The following is an 18,215-nucleotide window of genomic DNA, read 5'->3' on the forward strand; positions in this document are numbered from 1 at the left end:
TGATATTTTAATAAATTAAAAATAATTAATTTAACAAATTCTTATAAAATACATACATATTATTATTTTTATGGAATATTAAACATTTTGTAGGAACTGTTGTCTAAATGTTTGTCTAAAATACATAATGTAATGAAATCTAAAAGTTAAATACATATTAAAAAACGACGTTACAGTTAGTTAAAAGAATTAAACACTACACCAACTAAAAGTAATATAAACACGCGTATATAGGACTCATGACGATTAAACGAACAACGAAACGACACTACAAACATATTTAGTTTATCATGGAAAAATTCACAAACGTAAAAAAAAAGGATGTTCAAACTATTTATTTTACATCCTCATGATGTAATGCAATAAATCATAATAACAATAACAATATTTATTATGATTATAAGGCCCGGAAGGCCCGGAAGGCCCGGAAGGCCGGAAGTATGCGCTGAAAAACACTGAAATATGCTCTTAATTTTTTTTTATACATATCCAAATCAATAAAAAAAAAACATTTGAATACTAAAATTTTTATTTTTATTTAGCTGACTGTTGTTTAAAAATATGAATAGGTACCTACAAATTTGAAAAATATGCATATTATGAATAAAAAAAATTATGCAAAATACAATATTGGATTTGGATTTATATAGGTACAAATTAAATTTGGAGCTGACCTAGAAATTTGTTAGTCCATTCAGTGAAAATATACAAATTCACGAACTTCCGAGCCCCAATTATGAATATATAATATGAACTAATGATTCGACAATAGCTGACTGTCGATAAACGGTCGATCGACGAATCCCACTGTCCTTTAGCGAAAAAAATATATATAATATTCGCATTTCCTTTATTATATTATGTTGAAATCGATCGGAGCATTTGAAAATAAAAGAAAAGTCGATGGCGGATATTATCTGGATTTCCTGAAAAACGACAATACGTAGGTTTTGTGTGGGTACCTACGTCGAACGGAAACGGATTTTACACTGTCTTCTGTCGTTCTATAAGATGACACGTATCATTATAATATTTTAATGTTTTATATTTCCGCACATACACAGGTGGTTTACCATATTATTATTATTATTATCATCACACGCATTACCAAGAACGATATCATACGGGAATTCGATTTGCAGTGCAAGTAGCGATGACCAAATATAAAATTATAATATTATACTTACTGTAATATAATACTCGTCTTATGTAAAGTGCTGATAAGTTTTAAAAATATTTTGATATTATTATACGAGGACGATTATGTATTCGAGTATTATATTATAAATTTCAAAGCCTTGATCCCAAGGGATGGGAGGGCTACGGGGTTTTGGTTTTAGACCCCCCCCCCTCCTTGCACCTTTATGGAAATATTATATTTTATTATTATGTATGTATTTATTTGTATACTAAAATAATAGTTAAGTATAAACATCCATAATTTAAAATACAAATACAAATAATACTGATAATACTGTTATCAAAATATGTATTATTTATAATCGCTATTATATATAAAATTATAAAAATGTAGCCCCCTCCCCCTCATCCCATTTCAGATTTGTAACTGTACATTTCCTGTGCATCAGGATTTTCTGCGAGTTTACTAATTCGAATAGATAAATTCTAGATTCGTGAAATAATTAAATTATCCAGGAAATTTGGGTGCCGGAGTAGGTGTTTTTGAGGCGATTACTCAAAAAAAATAGTGGGTGGATGAACACCTGGCAATATAGATTTAGCACGATAAAAAGATCTAAACAATAATATTAATTATACTATTCGGTAAAAAATAAATGTAATCCAAAAGCTGTGGGTGGGTGATGAAATTGGTGGTATCAAACGGGTGATCAAATGGGCAGCCCATTTAATAGGTAATTTGCTTCAGGTCTGAAGATTGCGCAACACGCCACTGGCTGAAATATTACGTGAATTTGCATTATAATAATTTTAAAGTGCAGACGATTGTGGACTTTTATTTTATTCAAAATAATTGCTTTCAAAACGCTGAACAATACAAATCGAATTTACGGGGTGAATGTTCAGGTGGTAAAGGTCTAACACCATTTTAGTTCCAAGAAGTTTGAATGGTAAAAAATAAATGAATTCACCGTTGTAATTGGAAAATGTCGTAAGCCATGACATTTCAAAAAAATGTACTTTTTTTCCACCGACTATTGTGATACAATCGTATACACTTAAGCGTGGATGACATAAGATTTATCACCTAAATTGATCTAATTTCGGATTTAGTTGGGAAAAAAAACGGAGAAAAATGTTTACACTTTGCCTTTTCCACGTTCAATTATGCGAAACGTATTCGACCCACTTCCAGGCAACGATTCGATCTGAGACCACCCAAATTAAACAACGTCATGATGAACAATCAGAGTGGCCTTTGATTCAGAAATTTGGTTATTATAAGTGTGTTTATATCGTATAGGTCTGGTATAGGTAATATAACGACTACATTTTCTCGCCGAAATAGAATCAATTACAGTTAAGCCGGACAATGTATTTAGTACGATAAAAAATTTTAAACAATAATATTTATAGTATTAGGTAAAAATAAAAAAAAAACAATAAATTGTGGAGTAAAAGCTGTGGGTCAAATGGTGTATTTTGACTAAGGTCTGAAAATTGTTCGGCACGCCACTGAATGACTATACCGCAGAACCACCAGACTGCCTACTTTTGCACATTTGTCTACTTCTGACATAAACAATTGTTTGGCCATTGTCAAATTTTAGCTACGAAATTTCTTTTTTAAATCGTTAACTTTCTACAATTACCGGTGCTCAGGCTTACGCTTAGCCACTTTTTGTCATAGACTTGAACTGGCGAGGTTGCCCCGTTACGAGTTACCCGTCAACCTGAAGAGTAATTATATACTTACTCAACCCTCCCCTTAACCCGAACGGTACTTATTCCTCCTTTTATATTGGCTATTTCTACCCCTGGGGGTTGGGAGGTCGAGTCTAATGAGAAGTCCGTAAGAATTCGAATTCTGCGCCCGGAGACGCGTAGGTTACGTGGGTTAAAACTACTATTTTTAATCTTGAACTGACAATAATGTTACACCCGCTAGGTTATACGTCTCCTCAAAGTGTAGGTATATACACTAAGTAATTAAGTTACTATCCATACTTTAAATGGTACCTGAATGAATAAAATAATGTGTATTTCTAATGTCGTAACTTCAAAATGTATCGTTTGCGTGGAATTTTTTTTGGGACCTTTATTTTTAGAACGTCTATTACCTAGGTTTAAAAAAACATCTCAAAATAACGTGGTCACCATACCGGAATATTGTTACGGCCATTGTTATTCATCTGCTGTACCGTATTTATTAATATTTTGAATGTAAGTAATATTATTATGATATGTTTGTGTTTCAAAAATAAATCCTTTGGCATTCAGATAATAATATGTTTAAAATAATATGATAGCAGACATAAATAAAAAAAAACTAACACTTAAAGTCAAGGCATCAAATGGTGGCCAAAGAAGAATGGATTTTTGAAAAATATAGAAAACAAAAGAAATGTCGACGAGCAAGAAGTGCTGACATTAGAGCCATTGACCGACCGAGAAGTTATAAAGACAAAAAAGATGATTGCATTGCAATGAAGAGATACTTTGTTATTATTGTTCGAATTGTTGGGTATTTAACACCGTGAAGAACGGTATCGAGTTACACGACTATATAATAATACCATAGAGTACAACACCTTCGCTGAAACAATATAAGCTATCAGAGTTTGATAACGGAAAATGAAACACAATTTGTACAGAATTAAATACATTTTATGAGCCGTTAGATGTTTATTATTTGTTATAAAATTAACTTCAAAGAACAATGTCCAAATATTTCGGATCTATTTCAATATACCTATGACCTATGACAAATGAAAAATTGATACTCTAGTTAAATGTATGAAAACATGCGGATATTATAAATTAATTTAAGATTTACATTTCGCTAAAAATTCCTAAAAAGAATATTTTCAAATAAGTTTTTAAGTTTCATATTAATTAACTCAAAAAAAAATATATACATCGATATTTTAAAAAAATTAAAAATAACTACTTGACTTAAATAAACGGTGTTTCCATCAACGTTTTTCTAAAAATTATCTTTACAAATTGGCTTGGTACCAATTTTTAATTTTTCCAAAACAAATTAGGTACTGACATTGATTGAAAAATTTCATCTTCAGTAGGTATTAAAAATAAAAAATAAAAATATAGTGTACTTGTAGCGTTATCTCTAAGTTTTAAAACATTGGTTAAAACAAAATGCATTTAATTTGTCAGGTCATTATGTTACACCTTTATATATTATTATAATATATAGGTACGTTTTTAATGAAAATTCTTAACTATTGGCTGCTCGCAAAAATAAGAAATATTTAATTTATTTTGTTGATTATAAGGTTTTTTGACATTAATTAAGAATGTATACTTTCAAAAACCATTAATCAATGTCAAGGCAACTATCTATATATTTTTTCGCGGGTAGTGGAGGGGAGGGGGGTTCAAAATAATATGTACATTGTAATTTAAGTCAACACTAATTTTAAGTTTTGATATTTGCATACAAATATGACAAAAACAAGATTTATTACAAAAAATATTTGCCTACAATTTTAAACATTTGTAAAATTATGAAGACATTTTTATTTTATTTTTTTTTTGGGGGGGGGGGGGACGAACTCCGTTGACCACCACCTCTTAGACACGACCTTGATCAATGTTAAATTACGATTCATAGTTTATGCATATAATATATTGTTGGTGTCTGATTTGTCTGTGCTTAAATAATTTCTTATTGTATGCACAACGTGGTGCCGATTTCAATTTTCTTATGGGGCAAATACATTCCGAAATTATGACGTTGCTTGAAACTTCCAGCTACTGAAGTACAGCAAACAACTCTGTGCAGCCTAATCTGTTTTCAAAAATACAACTATTTCAAAAACCAATGTCCAAGTGATTACACGGTACATTTCCATTAAGCAAAACTACTTTTACACCACTAAAAAGATAATAATTGGGATTTGGTGTGCCACGGCGTTGGCCAAATGTGTGGTGAAGTCAAACACCGTTCGGAGTTGCTGGCTCAAAGATGGGTGACCACCACCCGGGTTCTTGGCAACGAATCCTATTGTCGTCACACATAATCACGTTTTATTGAACCAACCGCCCCCCTCCCTTTAATTGTGCCTATGGCCGGTCTATGATTTTACGAGTCATCGGAAATCATATTGATTTGATATTGCAAGTCAATAAATAATTTACGACATTTATTATTGCGGGATAGCGTTTACGATACTAAAAATATTATATTCGCCAAAGTTGTAAATATTATGATTGTTGTTGTTTCGTTTATTATAACACTACGTAATATTATTATTACCTGGTCCCTTTAATGTCATTACAAACGATTTATACAGTTAGTGCTCAATATAAAATAAAAATGATTATCATTATTATTGGCCATTCGGATTATTTCCTGAAGCGCGTTGCAAAAAGTTTGAAGTCTCAAAACAAAAATAACTAATATTCGATCATCTACAGACTTTTGACTTCTTCCTGCCCAAGCAAAGTTCTCAGGAAAAAAAAAAACAATATATTATATAAATACTTGACAACAACGAAATATAGGTATATCGTTAACAATGTATAGGAAACTCTGTACGTTTTCCGTACAGCACCTTCCCACTTCCTGTGCGCGTAGTATTATGTCTACTACTAGGTAGATACCGGAAATAAAATGAAAGAATATAGAGGACGGCTTTTGAATGGAACCGTCAGCACTCGATTTCGAATTGCAATTAAAAGTTTATGTTCGCAGATAAACTTCGAAATTCTTCACAATTATCATCGTTGCTGATGTTGTTTTTCAGTATTTCCAATATCCTGGCCAAGTCGTAGCGTAAATTAGACGATAAAGTGAAAATATAATAGTATTCATCTTCGCTACCGTCTTCTAAATAGTAATTGTTTTGAAAGGGTTTTCCGAAATCAAATCACGTTTAATATGATATTATGAGTACAATATAGTTAGTTAGTCATTAGTTCTTGAAGTATAAAATATCAATGTTTTAGAGAAAACTGTTTTTACAGAATTTGAAGTACCTACTCATTTGTAAACTATACACACTTTCAAAAACCAAAATTTTTCACTATATTATAGTTGTTTATAATAGTTGTATATTTTTAAGACAACATTTATATATTGAATTTCATAAAAAAGAATATAATTTATTTTATTAAAATTTTTTTTATTTTCGATCTTTTAGATTTATAATTATTAAGAAATATCGATTATGAAGCTTTTTGTATTAATAAACTTTAAAGTTTAGATGAGCATAGAAAAATGGTGAGGTATAAACAAACATTTTTTGAAAATATTATTTAATTTATTATTTTAAAATTAAAAATATTTATAAAAACCCAACAACCCACTACAATAAATTAATAAAAAAAAATGTTTATTTCGTAAAAAAGTATTTATTTAATTGAAACTACGTAAGAAGAAATATTTTTTTTAACACAAGATATTGATGATTGGGAAAATGTGGTGGTTTATGGATAAACACGTGTTGAATTAGGTTTTATCACGACATTCGATCGTAGTAAGTATACCTAACTATATAGTTGATAATCATTATAATTACATCAAAATTATTTTCCATGTATGAGAAAATAAATTTATCAATCACTATGCGGATGGGTAAAGTCGAGGTTAATAGTTGTAAGTTAACGGAATCATTATAATAAATAATATTTTATTATTATTTAGGATAATCTTTTTTATAGTAATATTATCATTAATGAACACGACGTACCTATCTCGCATGCAAAAGGATGAAATCACTGGACAGAAGGCTTAAAATTATTATACTATTGGGTTATTTTAAGTGGAATAGTTATAACAATAATAATATAGAACAATTTAAACGGTTTGTGCAATAATTGATTATTCAAACGGTACGACTTCAAAAACGTATTCCTGGTGAAATTTGATATAATTATGCTGAAACGCGTGCTTTTCCGAAACTAAAATATATGAACTCGTATAATACACGTAGCAGACGCCTTCCTCATAATATTATACTTTCGTTATATCTGAATTAATATTCGCGTGTAACCGAAATACGAACTTCAAACGTTTGGAATGAAAAAATTGAAAAACATCCGTTTGTCGTCGTCAATAATGAAGAAAAATAATAACGTGTCCTCGCTCGATGTCTCGAGTTCTTTATGCAAAAACTGCGACGACTAACTTTGAACTTTCATTCGTATAACCTACGCGGGATTTTTGATTGGCGCTCACCTCCGAGGTGTTTTAAAATAATGCACTTATACTAGCATTCTGATTTTTGGAATTTTCAAGTAGGTCAAAGGTACACTTTGAGCATAAGAGAAATTTGGGGGAAATTCCGGGGGCTTAGCCCCCTCATTTTTAAAAATTGTATATTTATTATTTAATCCAAATAAAAAAAAAAATGGTCGATTAAAATAAAAATAACAATTAAGTCTACGCATGTCAATTTGATCAGTGTACAAACATGACGTTGTCTAATAAATAATATCAATGTATAGGATATGTTATTATAGTCAAAAAGTTAAAACACAGATGAGACACTTATTCTACTGACACAAAAAAATATTTGTAGATTAATATTACGAGAATTACTAAAACTATATGTGAAATCGTCCTAAATCTTTGGAAATTGTTAGCGTTTATTATTATCCTTATATTAATATAAAATTAGGTCAAATAACTCGGAATCTATTAGATTGTATTTCAATTTATTTTTTAAATTTATGATTTATTTCATGTTCTGGCTGATATTAATATTATACGCAATTAAAATACTATGCATTTTAAGTTGATTTTATGTTAGAGACGACTCGAATCTTTTGAGGGTGAATTTAAACATAAGAACATATTTTATATGTGAAAAAATCAATAGGGATGATTAATTTACAACTACATTTTAAGTATGCTTACAAGTTTTAGTTTAAAAATAAACGGAACAAGGAAAATTCCCGTCTAAGTCTTATTACAGTACGTCAGTACTAAATACAAACACTAATATTGCTATCAGCTTGTTAAGGGTAAGAAATATTATTTGGTTTGAATGTTGACGTTAAGGTATTTCAGTGCAACGTGGACGCTTAAATCAGTGCATTGAAATTTTTTAAAACTTGATTTTTAGCAGGTTAAAAAATTAGCGCAAAGACATGTTTTTTATAATAACTAAAATTCATGAAACAAATATTTTGATATGTGATTATTGCATAAATAGTAGTCATTTTTTTTCTTCAATTTTAGTGGTTAAAAAAAACTTGTGAAAAAAAACTTGTCAAGTATTCGATATTATTGTTTTATTTTTTTTATTATTAGTTTTGATTCAATACGTTTTTCTCAATTTTCGGTATTTTCAATATATTTTTAACGTACGAATTATTATTGTTAATTATTTTTATCCTGAACCCATTGACCCTTCACCACCCCCCAACCACGACCATTGGCGTACCTCCAGGTCCACGAGTTTCAGTCACGACCTACTCTGGTCCTAAGTTTATACTTTGCTGCAGTGGCAGCTCTTCCATGGGTTTTCAAATAAATAGCGCCAAAGTTTTTTCCTCAAGTACCTAAACCACCCACCCCACTTCACCCCTCGGTTCGTGCAATTAAGTCTAACGACTATACCGTTCTCGGCACTTTTAATATAAATAAGGTGTGTGCCCACTTTGCTAAATTGCGTGGGTGCCATTATTATTTAGACCCACACACGGAGCTGCAACTATGTATACACCTCTTTATTCGGCGAGAGTGTTTATCAAAAATGGGAAAAAAAAATTCCGTTTGTCTCACCATTCCTATTATATATTATTTTTCAGGGGGAATTCGTTCGTTTCACTAAAAAATGTCGTACATTCGAATAATGAAACCACATCGTATATCATATTATTTTCGTTCCACGAAAAACAAACGTTTTTTTCCACGTCGACTGGTGATTATTTAATTTTTTTTAATAAACAAAACAATAGTAGCTCACAGTTATTATTAAAGAGTTTTGTTATTGTTTTATTGCTTACTGTTATAAATATCAAATGGTCAGAGCTTGATTTAGGGAGGGGGGAGGATCATCGGGTCCAACCATTGCAGAGGACGCAAATTTTTGTTGGTTCGAAGATTCCCCTTAATTAATTTTTCAAATTTGAGAACTGCAAAAATACCTACGTGTAACTGCAGTGTAAGTATAAAATATACAATAACACTTAGTTAGGTATTATTTCAAAGTTTGAAATATGTTTAAACTTTAAATAGAACATAACCGTTAATTATTGTTCTTGATTGAAGAATATAATATTTACTCTTAAACTCATCTTACAGAAACTTACATAGTATTATTCACAAGTAACGTGATTCTATTCACTCCACTTATAATATTGTATTAATTAATATTGTAATTTACCCATAATAAGTAGCTAGAAAAAAATTACGATTATTATTCGTTATTATTTTATCTACAAATAGGGTGTCGTAGCCGCTGTAAATGATAAATCTAATCACAATAATATAACCTCCAATAATGATAGGGAAAAATATTTTTAAAAATGTAAACACTTTCTTTAAAATCTAAAATTTAAGAAAAATGGCCTACAAATATGTATTACAAAAAATGGCATTTAAAACAAAAGATGCATTTATTTTTAAAACGATTTAAATTATGCAGAATTAAATTTATATAGTATTCTAAATCAATATAGGTATGAAACATGAAACAAATTTGTAGATTTGTTCCTGTACATGGAATTGTACAGGATTAAAGTGGAAAAAAATGCAAAAGTCATCAACCAATTCATTAATAATAGGTGAGTCCGTCTATTCCATTGTGATATCATAGTACACTATTCAGTTGCATATTGTTCGTAGGTAACTATACACATAATGACCTACCGTCACGTGCAATGACCGCGGTATAGCGTATGGTATCGTGTGCACGGGCATCTTGTTTAAATGAAATATAATACATATTATTATCTATTTCGTTCGCAGTCGTAAAACCTTCAGAAACGAATTTGTAAAATTATTTTGAATATATAATATATTATAATATGCGCACTACAGAGAGTAATCTGCTTTAACTATCATCGCCGAAGCCCATTGGCTGCGAGCTAATACCCGGTCTGGCACGAACGTCGACAAAGTCCTCCAATTAAAATCGTATTCCGATCGGAAATATAGTTTGTGTAAGTACATAATAATATGTACATCCAAATATTATATGAATTAACTAACAACTTAACTCGTATTAATCCATTTTGATCAATAAACGCGGAGTACAGTGTTAATATTATATGTATTAGGTATACTGAAACGTACGCACAAAATATACCTACCGCGAATGACTGATCCTTTACCACCTATTCACCCACCCACCAATCAGAACAGCCACCACCAGAAATTGTCCAAGGAAATATAATAATATGTTACCTTCAAAAATGGAAAAAAGTTTAAACGTTGTATATATTATTTTGACTCGATATTATTATCGTGTTGATTACGTTCTGTAGTAATAATTTATAGTCAACAATTAACAAATTTGATGGTACAATAGATTTTTGTGTTACTGATAAATGCAATTTTTCAATAAAAAAGTTAGACTAAATTATATTTTTATTTGTATATAATTTATTATTATTTATTAATTACATACAGAAGTTTTGTCATAATTTTTTTTTAGAATCCCTTACATAATTTTTCAAAATCGTATAGTATTTGAAATTAAGTGATCATATATAATATGTATTGATTTTCAGAAGTGCATATTATACATTTATATGCAGTGTTGAGTATAGATGAATGAAATTTAACTTTGATAAGACACAAAGAATCTTTCTTTCTACAATCTAACATTATATGATAGAAAAATTAATTTTTTAAATAATGTAATAATATATTTTAATAAACAATTGGAATAAATATAAAAATTTCAAAAAATATTAGTTCAGAAGTTTCGAACTTCTACAGTATACAGTCTTGAAATACAAAATAAACTATTTTAGAACTTGAAACTCCGAAAATTATGGAATTACTAGGTACCAACTAAATTTTTTTGTTATGAAGGAGATTACGCTTACGTAATAGGGAGATTTCCGTCTTATAATTTATAGGGAAGTGGTGGCAAACTTTTTTCTGGTCAAGTGCCAACATTTTGAAATAAAATTGTACGTGCCTATAAACATTTTTGCTAGGGATGATATGCTTTTTTAATATATTTTAGTATCAGGTTTGTATTTTATTAGTCTTATACATTTTGTTCGAACACATTAGCATTTAACTAGCATCATCCATCAATATATTATTATTATACTATTATTATTATTAGTACCTATTATTCAACTGTTTTGGTTCGATCAAATTCATGGGTCGGGGAAATAAAATTTTACAAATTACTGTACCCAAATATCGAGTTTATAAAGAATTTATTTTTTCATTAAAAATTACTACTACTGTATTCAAAATTGAACGATGAAATAAAAAATATATTTTCGGTTACCGGTAAAATTTTCCAACGTTTTGCCATAGGTTCGCCATCACCACTCCCGTTGAGGGTTTCACTTTGTTATAATGCGTACGCACACTACCACCCTTAGCAGAAGGAAGAAATAAGAATCGTATAATATTATTATATTGAATATTTGCAGTGCTGACGAAAATGAAATGTGAGACATTTGATTGCCAAATACTGCACTCGATCGTCTTTCTTTTTCGACGATCTGTTAATTTTTATTCAGTTTCGCGCTTGTATCTTATTTAAAAATGCGACGTAAGCTACGAAAGATGTTAAAGAGGTGGGGATGGTGAGGGGCCAACATTTCGACCACATCTACCAGAAAAAATGTAATTCTCCAAAAGTCACGTTCGGTTGAAGTTTGTAAGTCTACCTCTCAAAACTTCAATTAACTTTAAAAAAAGTTTTCATTGTTCCGTTTTTTTTTATTTTATTCATCTTCGTGTGTATTGCGTATTGAGTGTTCAAAAAGAGAATAAAAAAATAATTTTAAAAATTACTTCATTTTGTTTTATTCGACTAAAAAATATGACTGAAAAATGTTACTATTAATATATAATATATATTTTTTTATAATAATTTACCATTTTATAATGTACCATAACAATCTGTTTAATTGTATATAATGACGTACAGCTAATTCTTTAACCAGTCAGTGAACTTTTAACAATATAGTGACCATACTTTATTTTTCGTAATCGGACGTCAATATTTAATTTATATTGTACATCTAAAAAAAAAAATTGTAAATTTAAATGGATATTAAATTGGTTTGAGACGTCATTCAAACGAATCGATGTGTCGTAACCTCAAAAATATTATCCTCTGTGATTTTTGCAACGTAATATTATACTCTAAGAGGTTATTCGAAAACATTAATAAAAATCATTTTGCGTGAATTCGTTTTGTGTATGTTGCACGTGGTTCTTAGAGAGAAAACGCAAACAAATATCGCTGACATCCCCTTAAGAAGCACCCTATACGCACCACGTACATAATATTTGGTTAGAGTAATATTTAGTTTCGATGTAAAACTTTTCCAAACAACAGTTTATTTGATCGGTCGGTAATAACTTCCGGTTTAAACTTTTTGAATAATGATACGTTGAATATAAAATATTAACCAATTATTGCAAAATTGTATTCATTAGCATAACGTATCATTATTACGAGGAAAAGCGAACTCGTATAATATAGATTTATAGTCTCCGACGTAAACTCCGAAATTTTTTTTGGGTGTTAAGGGTGGAAAGGTGTCAACATTTTGACATCTACTAGAAAAAAATTAATATGTTTTGAGGTCAGAAAATTCCTTCAGGACGCACCCTGTACATGTTATTTTTGGTTTCGATGTAAAATTGTTCAGTATACAACAACATCCGACCGATTGCTAATCACACGCGGTTAAAACTTTTAAAATTATGATTTATATGAATATAAAATATTAAACATTTATTGTAAAACTGTATTCATTAGAATAACGTATCATTATTACGACGAAAAAGCGAACCCGTATAATACGATAGCTTTATAATAGTCTCCGATGTAAGCTCAGAAATTTTTTTTGAAAGGTACCTAAGGGTGAGAAGACGTCTCAACATTTTGACATCTACTAGAAAAATATTAACATGTTTTGAGGTCAGAAAATTCTTTCAGGACGCACCCTGTACATGTTATTTGGTTTCGATGTAAAATTGTTCAATACAACAACATCCGACCGATTGCTAATCACACACGGTTCAAACTTTTAAAATTATGATTTATATGAATATAAAATATTATTATGTATTTACTGTAAATATCGCATTCATTAGCATAATGTATTATTATTACGATGAAAAAGCCAACCCGTAAAATTTAGCTTTGTAGTCTGTCCAATTATTATTATTATTATTTTTTTTCGTAAAAATAATATGTATTCGTCGTGTTTTAATGATATCCGTCGTTAAACGCACTGTCATAAAAAAATTGATTTAGTTTTATTCCGACCGTCCAGTTTTCTATATATATATATAGGTAAACGCATATATGGTATACTTAGTTCGACACAATATTATTACGCACATAACCCGCATATACAGAGTGATTCACCAAGCATGCCCACTCCCAATATTTCTCCTGCAGTAATTTTGATTCGAATTCAAATTTTTAAACATTTTAAGTACCTACCTACCACTTACACGTTTGGATTATATTTTTTATCATTTAGATTTTATCGTACCGTTTTAGGCGAGTGGTGATTTTTTTTCAAATTAAAACCAACTTTTTTCCAAGCGCAAAATGTTAGGCTGCTCATATTTTTGATAATTCCTAAATTGTATCTAAATCTGTATTTGAACGAGTTGTTCCTGAGTAATTCCGAACTCATATTAAAAATTAATATACTTGGAATAATAATTATTCATAAGAATACGGTCCTCTCATTTGTCATGTTGTATTAATCATAATTAATATATATAATGCTCATTTTTGGACATTTTATAGGTATAGTATTTACTTTTGGATCAGATTTTTAATTATTTAGATTTTATACCATTTAAAAGTGTATATAGTGACGACGAAAATCAATTTTGTTTTTCAAATGAAAAGCAATTTTTTTTTAATGTCATATTGTATCTAAATCTATGTCCATAGTAGTATCTGAGTAACTCGTATTAAAATTACTACATCAAAGATAATACTTCTTAGAAATGGTTTGATGAAAAATTAAAAAAGGTGTAACTAATGAATTTATAGAGTATCAGAGTTTATTTTACTCACTTTTTTTAGTCATTTACAAATTACGAAACGTTGATATTGTGTTAACCAGCTAAGGCTTGCATTTGGAAAAAATTTCCATTTGATGTTATTTACAATTAAACGTTACACAATTTTCGCGTTTATCTTTATTTAGAATTAAAACGTTAATTAACTTTTACGTTTATCGTTATTTAAAATAGTGTTTGTAGCTAATTTAATTTAAAAATAATAACTAATGCGGATAGGTTATTACTCGGATACGGAATATAATATAATAAATTCTTAGATTGTTTGCATGAAATAAATGTTTCTACGAAACCAATAGCCCTTTTAAATAAATAGATTTTAAAATATTTCGTTTTGCGTTATTTTCCGTTTAATGATATATAGTATATTTTTTTGACCTTTATGTTTTGTTTTGCGGTATTTAATTATTTTTGATTATTGCTTTCTGTTATAATAACATTTACAAATTTCAAACGTTTTATGTCAAATATAACGTTATTACAACGTTTGCAAGTCCTGAATTATTAACATAAATAATTATTATTTTTAAATCACCAGAGCCCTAATATAGTTAAATAACTCAAAAATGACTTGTTTGAATTTCGACTTAGATACATAAACATTTCAACAAAATCCGTCAGATTAACACGATAAAAGGGTGTTTCTTTTTCTAAAAACAAGTTAATACTCATTATATGGTACGAAAAATCCAAATATTAAACTGTTTTAATTATACTTAAAAACCCCAAAAATCAATATTCGAACAAATACTAACACAATAATAATTGTTGATAGATAAGGGTGTGAGCTTGCTTGGGGTGAAAATCACCATGCATAATTGCACTGAGTAATTTATTGACAGTTTATCCGAACAATTAGAATATTTTTAGGTACCTTCTGAAACGTATATAACATGGTCGAAGTAGTAAAATAATATTATTACAACAGTTGTTTGTCGCCTATTGAAAATTGGAAACATAAAATATTATAGTCCGCTGGGAATAATATGATCCATACCTAAACGCACAATACTTCGATACCTCCTAATATAATAATAACAAAATGTAAAAATGTGTATATTACATTGTAAAACCGCCAACGCTTAGCGTTAATTAACTGAAATATACCTGCCCGAAAATAACAAAAACATCGAAGTAATCACAACTAGGGTACAAAAAAAAAAAAAATATCAAAATATCCGGTTTCGTAAAATAACCCTTTTGCCGACGTATTATTAGGTATATAATATTGACACCCCCGCTGGGCGTGCTTCACATCGTATAATATTAATACAACGCTGATATATATGGATATATTATAATTATAATTATAAATGAACAATATTTGTATACTTGACGGTAAACATAATAATATTTATACACCCTCTTCTCGTGACGCGACGCGCGTGCCGGATAAAAAATTTATAATTATGCGTGTTAAAAAACAACCGCGGAAACCCTGCGCATGGTACCTATTTATTTTAATACAATACAATATTTTAATATCGTAAACCGGAACACATATTAGACGCGTTTATCCACAATATCACAATATTAATATTCCTTACCTTCGCAACACTTTGATCTCGTTGTCCAGAGAGTCCTCTTTGCCCTTCAACGCTTTTTTATCGATTATCTTCACGGCGTACATTTCGTTCGGACGTTCCTTGCTCACGGCCAATCGGACTTCGGAAAAAGCACCCCTGTAAACACAAAACTCGAGTCAAGTCGTTGCAAATTATAGGTAGTATCTATCTATAATATTAGGGGTTCAAGCGTAGTGGCTTAGAAGTATATTATCTACATGTTTTTACCAACCGGTTCAGTTGAGAAAAAATCAGAGGTCCTCCCAAAAACCCATTGGTGAAAAAAAATTATATCCCTTTCAAACAGCACAACGAGCAGGACGAATCTGGTTCGTTTTAACTTATATAGTCGGTGTTAGAAAAGAACGTGTTCATTGCGTTTACGTTAATATATAGTGAACGTCAATTAGTCCATTTAAATAATAATGAGGGGACGTGAACAAAATTCAAATTTTTAGAGAACTTGAACATTTTACAGCTGACAGTTCAAATTCAATTTTTTTTTCTATCTATTGAACTGTTGGTATACCTACATACAAATAAAAAAATAAAAACTTGAATGATATTTTTTATAAATGTTGTTTTTCATAATTGGTAATAGACTTGGTATAGTACACTGCGGAGTTTCATTTCTGTAGATCGTAATTAGTTTTTAAACAAATAATTAAATTAACGACCCAATGAACGTGGACGTGAACGAGTTGCTTTGAAAATATAATATAAATGCGAACGTGAAAGAGCTCAGTATTTTAAGTGAACTCTCCAAAAACTATACTCATAGTAATATGTTTTCTACGTATCAATTATATTATATTTTATTATTACATGTACATCTGATCACCCACGACCCCACGGTTTTTGCCCGTTAAATTGGACAGGCTGAGTATATTATATTATAGTGTTCGGTGTCACTGCCTATTCAACTGTGCAGGTTATACGACTACTGCTGGTTGTTACTTTAATAAGCTTAAAGTTTGTAGTTTGCGACATTTTATCTAGGTAACTTTATATATCAAAAGATTTTGCTTTGATAGGTATAAACACAGTGTGCGCGTAAATCATTCAACTTATAGATCATAATGATAATTTTTGCGTAATTTTGATAAGTTATGTTTTTTGGCTTTCAATATTTTTAACAATAGGTATATTGTTATATCGAATTTGTTTTCATGATAAATACTCTAGATTTTCATTTTAACCTATAACAGGTAGTTTATGTACACTGCGTGTTCAAATAGAAACGATTGCACAATGCGAATATGACTTTCATTGCACTTACAAGGATCATTACAAATACAATATTACCTACTCAAATTTACATTTTAAGATGTCACTTGTTACTTGTATTTACTTAGTATTTTTTTTCTAGAAAACGTCATATTGTCTGCACACGAACTTTTTACACAAACTATATATGACCAGTGGCGAAAACAGGGTTTTAGTTTGTTGTGGGGGGGGGGAGCTTAACTTGGATCCTTTATACGTTTGATACGTTGATAGATATATACAATTTTAGACCTTCGTGAAAATACAATTTGAGTACATTGTTGAGGATATAATCTCCGTGTTGTGAAAAAAATAAAGATGAAAGAAAAATCATTATAATGTATTATTTTTATATGCAAAGTGTTTAAAACGAACAAAATAATATAATAACTGTAATAACTGTGATAACAATCATTAATTAATTTTTTTTTTTCTCAAATTAATATTTTAAATTTTAAATCACGATATATGCACTATTTTCTTTTATATTGAGACAGCGGAGATGATTCTCGGACACAGCTCTTGCAACTAGTGGCGTAACTAAAAGTGGATTTTTGTGACAATAGCGAGTGAGGAGTGGTAACAATGGTATAGACGCGGATGACCGTGTCTTACTGTCTTCTATATACCGGTTGGATTTGGAGATCGAAATGGACAGTATGTCTCGGGACACTATAAGGGATGTTTATGATTGGTCAAAGGGGTTTGTGACTGTAATGGTTAAATTTTATGGCAGAATCTCGAATTTGGACGACATACTCGGATAAGCGATAATATATTATAATAAAAAGTAACGACTATTTTTGTTTCTCGGTAAACGTTTCGATCAGTGTAAACATTTTTCCGTGCGATATTCATATTGGATTGGCTTAGGTCCAACCCATCTCGGGATTATCATAATAATATGATTATCAGCAAGTATGCGATAACTATTAAAGCGATGTATAGTTAGCGTGGATAGAGTAAAATGTCGTTTTGCACCAGTTATTACGGCGGGTGACTCAACAAAGAACAAATGG

At 29.9% G+C, this 18,215-nt stretch overlaps 1 protein-coding gene across 3 annotated transcripts in view; it reads right to left on the reverse strand.

The window, feature by feature from the left end:
- The window catches only part of LOC132936224 (calcium/calmodulin-dependent protein kinase type 1), a 442,174-nt gene that overhangs the window by 161,655 nt on the left and 262,304 nt on the right, over nt 1-18,215 (reverse strand). For all 3 annotated transcript variants that reach the window (XM_061002914.1, XM_061002913.1, XM_061002915.1), the window contains exon 2: nt 15,913-16,047. In XM_061002914.1, the coding sequence (XP_060858897.1) occupies nt 15,913-16,047 (135 nt within the window). The remainder of the gene's footprint in view (nt 1-15,912; nt 16,048-18,215) is intronic.

The sequence above is a fragment of the Metopolophium dirhodum genome, chromosome 1, assembly GCF_019925205.1.
Source record: "Metopolophium dirhodum isolate CAU chromosome 1, ASM1992520v1, whole genome shotgun sequence".
In the NCBI taxonomy this organism is placed as follows: domain Eukaryota; kingdom Metazoa; phylum Arthropoda; class Insecta; order Hemiptera; family Aphididae; genus Metopolophium; species Metopolophium dirhodum.